General features: G+C 49.0%; 5 protein-coding genes across 5 annotated transcripts; 1 reads left to right on the top strand and 4 right to left on the bottom strand.

Annotated features, from left to right (window-relative positions):
• Window positions 1–344: 344 nt before the first annotated feature.
• Window positions 345–2,024, bottom strand: ANOM_005707 (putative allantoate permease; the record flags this gene model as incomplete). The annotated part of the gene is made up of 4 exons (XM_015550964.1): window positions 345–1,417; window positions 1,488–1,711; window positions 1,762–1,852; window positions 1,904–2,024. 4 exons carry the CDS (start codon window positions 2,022–2,024, stop codon window positions 345–347), a joined length of 1,509 nt encoding a protein of 502 aa, XP_015407982.1.
• A 639-nt stretch (window positions 2,025–2,663) lies between these two features.
• Window positions 2,664–4,167, top strand: ANOM_005708 (NAD(P)/FAD-dependent oxidoreductase; the record flags this gene model as incomplete). The annotated part of the gene is made up of 3 exons (XM_015550965.1): window positions 2,664–2,949; window positions 3,006–3,965; window positions 4,019–4,167. The coding sequence occupies 3 exons, from the start codon at window positions 2,664–2,666 to the stop codon at window positions 4,165–4,167; spliced, it is 1,395 nt and encodes a 464-aa protein (XP_015407986.1).
• A 336-nt stretch (window positions 4,168–4,503) lies between these two features.
• On the bottom strand, window positions 4,504–5,403 carry ANOM_005709 (histidine phosphatase family protein; the record flags this gene model as incomplete). The annotated part of the gene is made up of 4 exons (XM_015550966.1): window positions 4,504–4,570; window positions 4,633–4,842; window positions 4,917–5,295; window positions 5,355–5,403. 4 exons carry the CDS (start codon window positions 5,401–5,403, stop codon window positions 4,504–4,506), a joined length of 705 nt encoding a protein of 234 aa, XP_015407985.1.
• An 867-nt stretch (window positions 5,404–6,270) lies between these two features.
• On the bottom strand, window positions 6,271–7,224 carry ANOM_005710 (HpcH/HpaI aldolase family protein; the record flags this gene model as incomplete). The annotated part of the gene is made up of 4 exons (XM_015550967.1): window positions 6,271–6,533; window positions 6,585–6,820; window positions 6,871–7,022; window positions 7,075–7,224. The coding sequence occupies 4 exons, from the start codon at window positions 7,222–7,224 to the stop codon at window positions 6,271–6,273; spliced, it is 801 nt and encodes a 266-aa protein (XP_015407998.1).
• Window positions 7,225–8,218: 994 nt separating this feature from the next.
• ANOM_005711 (RraA family protein) lies at window positions 8,219–9,586 on the bottom strand (the record flags this gene model as incomplete). Its single annotated transcript, XM_015550968.1, has 1 exon — window positions 8,219–9,586. The coding sequence occupies one exon, from the start codon at window positions 9,584–9,586 to the stop codon at window positions 8,219–8,221; it is 1,368 nt and encodes a 455-aa protein (XP_015407999.1).
• Window positions 9,587–10,046: the final 460 nt, after the last annotated feature.

Here is a 10,046-nt window from a genome sequence, read left to right on the forward strand (position 1 = left end):
TCAGGTACAAGCTCAGGTTGATCTGTAGAATCACTCATACTCATTTACATTACTGTAAGACATTATATAGCACAGTTATAAAAGCCCTTAACGTCTTGTAGACCCTCCCCAGGTGTACAAATTCTACTTAAGGAAACTAGCCCAACGCGCAACGGAACCCCATAGACTTCTATTAATCTAGCCATAACCTAGCAGTTAGGTATAACTGACCCCATTAACCTAACCTAACCTGGCCAAATGCTAGTCTAGTCTAAATTTGAAATAACGTCAGTACAGTGAGGGCTAAATAATTACTTTTATACACATATATGACATGACTATGAATGGTTACGCTAGGTTTATCTTCACTCATCCACCCTCGTCGTCGGAGTCTTCTTCCAGTCCGCATCCCTTGGCCGTTCTTCATCATTCTTCAGTGAGCTACCAGCCACTACCTCGGCATCTAGAGCATTTTGAAAAGCCACACGCTTCGGCAACAAGTATCGCACATCGATAAAGCGCAGAATACACGTCATGACGATGACAAGAACCAACAATGCAAGAGCACTCTGCCAACCGTATCTATAATAGGGGGCCTGGGACGCCGGCCAAACCAGGACTTGCGACCACGCCGAAATCGCATAGTATCCGGCCACTGCCACACCGACGACGAGCGTGCGCGCTTCAGGGTCTTGTGGGATGAGATCGGCAAGCCAGGCGAAGATGAGCGGCGCCGTACCGAGGCAGGTGTGTGCGATGAAATATGACGCGTATGCGGCGGATACGTCGACCGATGTAGGATGTCGCGTCCAGATACTCATGATGATACACGGGATTATTCCGATGATGCCTTGCAGGACGATGAGTGTCCATCTCGTCTCCAGAAAGTCGGAGAGCAAGGCCCACACCCATACGAAGACCACGTTGATGGCTGAGCCGCCGATGGGGATTGCGTTCACCTGGGAGACACTCCACCTTAGACTGCCGTCCGGTCGTTTGAGAGATTTCAGGAAGAGCGAAAAATAGACGTAGCCGTACGTCCCTAGTACGGTTGCGATATATAAGACCGCAATGAAGTAGACCACCCAGCCAGAAAATGTGCGCTTGACACCAGCCCATGTCATCTTCTTCGGCTCCGCGCGGCCATTCCGTGCTAGTCTCTCCATGGAGAGTTCGGCGTGCACTTTCTTAAACCAAAATGCACGGGGGTTTGGCTTATTTGGCAGATCAGGAATCATGAAAAATCCTAAGAATCCCCACACCACCGTGATAATGGCGTTAATAACGAACAACCACCGCCACCCGGCCAGTCCATGGTGTCCCTCCATGGTGTTGGTGATGGCAGTTTGTAAAGCACCAGACATCATCTGTCCGGCGGCTTGACACGAATGATAAAATCCCATGCGTTTCGCAAGCTCGGTGGGGGTGTACCAGTACACTATAACTTGTTGGCCTTGGCCTATAATTGCATGGCAGAGATCACGAAAACGGGAAATGGATGGACCTACTAAATAAGGTCATCATTCCAGGCCAGGCGCTACTTTCACAGAGACCGAGAAAGACTCGCAGAACATATATTTGTTTTGCACTGTTGCACATGGCGATCAATCCGGTTAGAACCCCCCAGGCGATCTCTAGACCAGGCAGCCAGAAACTGGGTCGTACGTAGGTCAGAATGATCTGAGAGGGGATGAGCATGACGCAGTAGGCGGCATTGAAGTATGTCGTGAAGCTGAAAAAGTTAGCTGCCGTTCGAGCATCGTGATCGCCCATTTTACACACAGATTCAGCTCATTTCCGAGGAGATTGAGGTCTTCCTTCATGCCGGAAACGTAGGCATTGTTGATGTTCTGCTGGTCCAAGTATTTGATAACTGTATGTTGTTTTTAGTCCTGTGCTATCCGATATTATCCCTATTGCCTACCTTGAGAAAGACAACCAAAGGTTAGGAGAAATATATCCAGTCGTCGGACCAGTGCCTTCTCATCTGGGGAGCGAACATGATGCCTTGCCAACGCGGTGCGACCAAACTTAAAGGTCACCATTGCTAGTTTCAAGGAAGCAAAATCGGCAAAAGCAATGAACAGCTATGTCAGAGAGAAAAGTTCTCCTATTTATTGCTGGCTACCTTCATAATCCACGTGGTACAGATGCGATAGGAAGCTCCACCAAGACGATTCATATCAGTTGCCGATCTCCTTGCATGAGCAAATGCCGCTTTTGGACGTGTGACCTCCAGGGAAGAATCAAAGGATTAAGCGTGATAAGAGGCGGCGATAGCCACCAATGGCGAGGCTGGTGGCTGAATACCCCGTATTATCTCGGCAGGATTCCATGGCCAAGACGACTTGAACAACTTGAGTTCCTTGAAATACCCCGCTCAAGTCACTTCTATCAGCGTGCACGGAGCACATTGCAGGTCCAAGCGATAGCCGACCCGATCAGCGAGCTCTCAAGTTTAATCCCAACTTTAACACGTACTCTACACGATGACGAGACAGTAGTAGTCATCGACCACTAGTTGCGGCCGTTATCGCAATACGGAGTATCTCCGAGGTTGCTACTACGTATATATCCGCCAAGCTACCACGCTCGGAACCACTCTTGGTTAAGCATATCTGAAGCTTCGCACAGCCTCGGCATAATATATACTACTATTTACCCTTATCAACGTTCACGCAAACATGCCCTCCTCGTCTCGAGATGGCTCTAGCAGAAGCTTACCTATCAAAAACCCCTGCCTGAGTTTCTGGCAGCGAACTACCCGTGCCTTTCCCCTGCTGCATACCAATCAAACCACACCAGTCCCTTCTAGGTCGAAGTATGTAGTGATTGGCTCCGGGATCTCTGGCGGCCTTACAGCGTTCGAGCTTATTGAGGCTGGCGTCAAAGGGGAGGATATCATAATACTCGAGGCGCGAGAGGCAGCAAGCGGTGCCAGCTCCCGAAATGCTGGACATGTACGACCAGGTACACATTCTAACTGCGTTGTCAATCTCTATATTCAGTTATTAATCAGCTGATAGATGCATTCCGAGGATTCAGTGCCTATGCAAAGGTCCATGGGGAAGAACAAGCTTTAAAGATAATTGCCAACGAGCGCCTGGTACTCGAAAAAGTAGACGAGTTTACCAAGAAACACGACGTCCAGTGCGACTTCAACCTCACTACAACATTCGACGTATGCATGACCCCCGAGTTTGCAGCGTATGAGGCCGAAAGCTTTGAAGCGTACAAAACCGCTGGAGGCGATGTTTCACACATCAAGTTCTATGAAGGCCAAGACGCGCAAACAAGGACAAAAGTGAAGGGTGCCGTCGCAGCATATGAGTGGCCAGCTGGATCCAGTCATCCAGCGAAGCTCGCACAGTTTCTCCTCCAGGCAGTTGTATCACGCGGGGGGAGGTTGTTCACGTTTTGCCCAGCTACTGAGCTAAGGCGCAACGAGTCGGAGCCAGGGCTCTGGGATGTGCATACTCCACGGGGAGTGGTGACAACGGAGCGGGTGGTCCACTGTACGAACGCTCATGCTGCACTTTTGCTACCACACCTAGAGTCGTATATCCAGCCGAACCGCGCTCAGGCGCATAGCCTGATCCCAACACCTTCGTTCGCCGCAGAGAAGGTCCTTCGGAATACCTTTTCCCTGCGTTATAGTCTACATCATTTCTACTCCTTAATCCAAAGGCAGAATGATGGTACACTGGTGTTGGGTGTATCGCGATCAAACCCTACCCTCAGTGAGGAAACACGAGCTAGTGTCTATAGTACAAATGATACGTTCTATAACGAAGAGATAGTCCAAGATGCTCTGCAAAGCTTCGGAAAGATATTTCCCGACTTTGACGGCGCAAATACCGTGCATGGAGAGGGTTTGGATCACGCGTGGACTGGGATTATCGCCATGACGACCGATTCCGTACCCTTCGTTGGGGCAATCGAATCCCTGCCAGGGCAATATATTTGTGCTGGGTTTAATGGACATGGTAAGCTTTAACTCTGCCTCTTGTGGAAACGTATTTAAGGCTGAGATAAACAGGGATGGCACGTATATTTACTTGTGCACCAGGTGTTGCCAAGATCATACTTGGAAAGGATTGGGACGATACAGGTCTGCCTGAATGTTTTAGGTTCAGTGAAGAGAGGCTTTCCAAACTGTCCACAAAGGCTGTGCCATCTGTGTGGTGATGATTGATTATTAGTGATTTATAGGTGTGTGGGTATGAATTTCGAAGGTAACAAACTATGAAGACTGCTACGATTCTAGCCTTTAACGTGATTTCGGATAGAGACTTGTCTTTATTACATGTCCGCTGCATGTAGTTTGATCGCGATGGTATCCATTATTCTATTCATAAATCTCGGCATGGCGTGCTGTCACGTCTCTCCGGCCGCAGATTAGCAGGTTCAAATAAGACCAGGGGAACTACACAGTATACACTAGGAAACCTCCGGTAGGCGAAATTTGTGTTATGTAGTTTATTTCTCTATACTGTGAGGTCTATACAATCTAAATATCTCCCATCATCCTTCCAATGGGAATCCATATCCAACCATCAGGGCAGGCTCATCAATGCTATGGTGTTGGTAGCTATACGATTGTCAGAAAATATGAACCGGAAGGACAACGGGAGTTGAAAGGGAATGTCCTACCTCAAGACACCGACAGCGCCAGGGTCAAGCATCAGGGAAAGAGGGAACTCCATGGGGTATCCAAGCCAGCGCTTGGTAAAAGCGCGGAGCAGGTGGCCATGTGCGACCAGTACCACGTCACAATGCTTTTCGCCGTGCATGTTATCTTTGTGGAGCGTACGAATCTCTTTAATAAGATCGTCAATGCGGTCCGTGACCTCTTGAGGAGACCTAATACATCCGGTTAAACATGTTCATGACAGATGGAGAACCGATTACTATAGTCGCCTGGCAGAGGAACTTACTCTCCATCCTCGCAGCCATCGCGCCAGATATCCCATGGCTGCTCGGTATCCAGACCGTGCTCCTTTCGCAAGGCCCGGATTTCCTTCGTCACCAGGCCCTCGTACAGACCATAGCCCCACTCGGCCAGTCTGTCAGTCTCGCTGACTTTGTTTGCGTCTCTCAGCTCCTGCTTGGCAGCATCAGAGAAAGCAATCTCGAAAGTCTGCATCGCCCGCTTGCGAGGACTAATATAGACATGCGCCAGGTGGGCCGGGTCAATCAATTTGCCCGATCCAACAATCATCTTGCCAGACGCGAGGACTTGGTTCTCGCCATCTTCCGTGAGCTCCAATTCAGTGACACCGGTGTACCGGCCGTTCTTGGACCACTCCGTCTGACCTGGGATAGGGGTCAGTATCAGGCCCCGCAGTGATTATCCCCACTCTATTAGAACATACCGTGTCGGTAGAGGAAGACGCGGGGTGTACCAGCGTCCTTGTCAGGCATTTTGCAATGATATCACGAGGAATGTAATGTGTTGCTGGATTGCGACCCAATTCTCGAACAGCTATGGAGGTCAATTGCCTGGGAAAAGTGCGGGTCGCGGGGAGGAAAAAAAAAAAAATCCCGCCGCCCCAGTTATTGACCTTCACCGGTGCCCACTACGTATACTAGCTCCATACAACCCGTCCAATCGAGAGGGATATGATAATCTCGTGTACTCCGGTGGGTGTATTAATATAAGTGGTTGAGTCTAAATTCCTACTTTACTCCGCGGGATACGCGAAAGGACTTGGATATGTAGGACGTCATTTTTGGCCACCCGCTAATTGTATTATGGTTATTACTAATTATTAGGCTTTCTAGAAGAACAGCTGAACTTATATTTTTTAGCATAGGTAGAATACAGTATAAATGGTCAGTCTAGGATCTATACGGTACAGAGTTTCTTGTTATGTGATCGTCACGGTACCAGGCCAGCTACAATGTGAGGCGATTATAATACCTACGGACTACAGATTACACACACCCCCCAACCTAAATAACTTATCTAAAGCCTCTATTTAGCCTTTTTGTATCACATATATACACTGTCGATCTCAGTTCGAGGATCCACATCCGCTCCGAATTCGTGGCGGCTTTGCGTTACGGATTCTTCATGGATACTTGCATAAATTGACCTCCGTAAAGGTCATATCATATGTCCTTATCCCAGCGGTAGATTAACAATTGCAATGATATGCCGTTCCCAGTATAGAATAGCTCCGCCTCCTTTCTTCATCAAGCCAGTATCTATTGAAGAAAGAGCTAGAACATAGAACACCCAGTGATTGAAATGCGAAAGCGTGCATTTCTCTCCTACCCAGCAAGGGCTCACGAGCGCGCAACTTGCAACTCAGCTGTGTACCAGTTTTGAATTGCCCGAACATCATAACTCAGTGCCACGGTATCGAAGACTTTCAGATGTTCCTTGCACAAAGCCCCGTTGTTTGATAATCGGCTGACCCATTTGCCATGCTTTCTGGCTGCCGCTATGATCTTGTCGATAGCGTCCACAAACTCCGGCTCGTTGCCTTTTGCAGGCACATAGCCAAGGAGCGATAGGGCGAGATCATTGGGTCCGATAAAGACCATATCTTGACGGAAATTAGTAATAGTATTGTTAGTAGTTGTGGCCAGTCACTAACCAATACCAGGGACGGCACAGATGGCATCGACATTCTCGACTCCGGCCCTCGATTCAATTTGAACACAGGTAATGAGGGTCTCGTTCGCCGTTTTCATGTATGTCGGAATATCGATGTCGTGAGCGATAGCTGGAAACGCGGAGCCTTGCCCTCGAAGTCCCTGGGGAGGAAATTTGGCATGAGAGACAATGGCTCTAGCCTCTTCGGCTGTATTGATTTGAGGTACAACGATGCCACTTATGATCCTCTTTAGTGCTGGAATGATAGGATTTGACTTGTCACTTACTGTGCACCAGCATCCAAAGCTCTTTTGATTAAATCCGCGTGAGTCATCCTGAGCCGAACGAGCGGCGATACCCCTAAAGCTGCGATAGCCGCAGTCGAGCTGTGCATCGAATCGTCGCTTATGTGGCCATGCTCACAGTCGATGATGATGCCCTTTACGGTTATCAGCGCGGAATGACAACTACTAGAATGGGGAATTGCTGACATCAACACCGGTCTGAGCTACAATCTGAGCTGTACGAAAGGATGGAAGCCCTAGAAAGGTCATTATAGGCTTTGAGTTGCCTTGAAGAGCATTGAGCAGGCGTAGCCGCGGGTTGTGAATGGCGGTTGTTAGGGCTGGTGCGTATGACATTTTGTGTTATGTATGACTGTTCTGTGAAAGATCGACTGAAGCCCTAAAAGCGTTATGAAGATGTCTAGAGAAGATAGAGCTGGAATACAATTAAAGGAGGAATGAAAGTTGATAGCACAATATACAGCTATATTAATATCGAGACGAACTTGGAATTGAATCTAGAAGAAGTCGCATTGAGTGTATCAGAGAGTTACTCAGTATCGGGGAAATAAATCTATGCCGACGGCGAAACCAAAAGATCCCGCCGAACACCTCCCTCTAACACGGTGTCGGCAAAAGCCCCCAAAGATGGTCTATGGAGCACAAATGTAATCTTTCCAATACATAGCCATGATTTGTCTTGTCGCATCTATGTCCTCGAAATATAGCTTCTGGCTGTACTTTTATTGGTGTAGATCTATACAAATGTCCAATGCAGGAACTCGATAGTCAAACCCAAAGTGGCGAATTTGTTACACAGTTCAGGTACCAATGAATTTCTCCTCCCAAGACTATACCTATAATAGAATCAATAAACAGGCTCATATGAATCTCTCTGCAAGAGTGTGGGGCAGAAGTTAGTTTTAGGTCGACGAGGTGGGATATTTTGTCGAGTTGACTATGAAGTTATGACTAGCATTAATTAATGCGTCGGCCTCCTTTTTATAGATCTTATTCGTTAATATGATCCAGCAATCGATTGAATGAAAAAAAGATTCCTGGTTAATTACTCGACACTTCTACCACTCGAATATGAATATATTCCTCATCTTTGATCGTGGATGAACTCCACCTCACGTCGCAAGAAACTATATACGGGGATTGACGTCTTGATACTAGATTCGTTTAAGCCACTCCATCTCACGATTAGAGTTTTGGTCTATCTACCGTTCATACGGATAGTGGAATCAGTTTAATGAGGACTGTCTGTGGTATTCTCTATTAAACTAGCATATACCGAACATGTGGCGTTGTCTTCAACAGCTTGCAAAACCTTGTATTCAGCTACCACTTATCCCTTGCGCTGCAGGGTGTGATAGCCTAGCTTCTCTCGCGCTTTGGCGATTGTAGCACCACCAGCGATCATTTCCCGAATGCCGGCTTCACTCTTCTCGATCTTTCGTGCGACTTCCGCCACCTCACGGGCTCGATCTCGCGGGACAATAACAACACCGTTGGCATCGGCGACAACGATGTCGCGAGGGTTGACCCGTACCCTACCAATGCCGACCGACTCGTTGACACCCCCGACTTGAACCCGATCCTTGCCGGTTCTCATCCAACGTCCAGCGGTGAAGAGTGGGTAGTCGTCGTCAATCGCACGGTTCACATCGCGGCACACACCGTCAATAACAGTTCCAGCGATGTCTCGTAAGCCAGCGTACTGAGTCATTATATCGCCCCACACAGTACAATCCGTGCGACCGCCATTGTCAATGACCACAACATCGCCTATGGCCACCTCGTCAATGAAATCACCCACACTTCCTGGCGGGTCACTGGCAGGCACGTAACGAACAGTAAAGGCCGGCCCGACGGTCACCTTTTTGTAATCGGTTAAAGGCATGACACCGAACGCCTGTCCAGGAATGCCAAGTTTATCAAGTGCGTCAGAGACCCCAGGGGTGTCTGAGTCGGCGAACAGCGCTACCAACTCTTGATCTTCGGCACTAGGTTGCTTGGGGTTTCCGTTGTTGAGTGGTGCGGCGGTCTGTGACGGTGAACTTTCGCGAATCGCTTCGAATTGCTTGTCGTGCATGACCTCAGACACAGGCTGGCCGGCTCGAACGGCCTCAACCATCCGGGTCTGGCGACGGTCGATCCGCTCGCCAAGCTCTAGGACTTCCTCAATGCGCTGAGCCGGGACAAAAACTGTCCCGCATCGATCGGCAATCACATAGTCGTCCTGGTGGACCGTGACGCCTCGTACCTGCAGCGGCGTGCCGGAGTCGACCTGCACCAAGCGGTTACGTGCGCTGATCATGGTGACGCCACGGCCGTAGACGGGATAACCGACCTCGCGGCTGCCGTCGATGTCACGACTCATGCCATCGATAATGGTTCCACGGATATGCTTCTGCTTCGACGCATTGGCGATGATGTCGCCCCAGCATGAGACACCATCTATGCCGCCAGAGATGACAAGAATGCGATCATCGGTCGTTACCGCATCGATAACCGGGGTGAGAAGATGGGTTGTGGGTGCAGCATCCGTTTTAGGCCCTACTTTCACTGTGCTAGCACGTCCAACAATCTTCGGGCAGTCCCAGAGTGGTCGTAGGCCGTATGTGGCTCCTTTGAGGCCGAGGAAATCTAAGGCATCCGACACGGTATTGGTGTCGAGCGATGAAAGTCGGTCCAGAATGCTGGATTGACTCATTGTGTCGGTTATATTGATCGATGGGTAATGCAAATGACTGAAAGTAGTTGAAGGAGAAATTGTTCCATGGAGTCCTTATATGGGGTTTATTGTTCGTTGAAAGTAATTGGAGGCTCGAGCTATACCATCGGGAACGTGCCAAACCGCCGACTCGGTGAGCCTCGAGGTCAGTGGCGAGTTAGGAACACGACGGCGATGGGACATGACTGCGTGTGTAGCCCTTCAAGACAAATTCATAAGGTTCGGGGGTAGTGGAGCGCCAGTTGTAGCCCCATAACTAGTAGATATTGTGCTGTAGGTCTTGGTGACAAAAGTCGGCAAGCTATCATTATGTACAGCTACGTACGTCTGAGCATCGATCGATGTACAGCTACGTACGTCTGAGCATCGATCGATGTACAGCTACGACGTCTGAGCATCGATCGATGTACAGCTACGTACGTCTGAGCATCGATCGATG

Source organism: Aspergillus nomiae (genome assembly GCF_001204775.2).
Source record: "Aspergillus nomiae NRRL 13137 chromosome Unknown contig00093, whole genome shotgun sequence".
Taxonomy (NCBI): Eukaryota; Fungi; Ascomycota; class Eurotiomycetes; order Eurotiales; family Aspergillaceae; genus Aspergillus; species Aspergillus nomiae.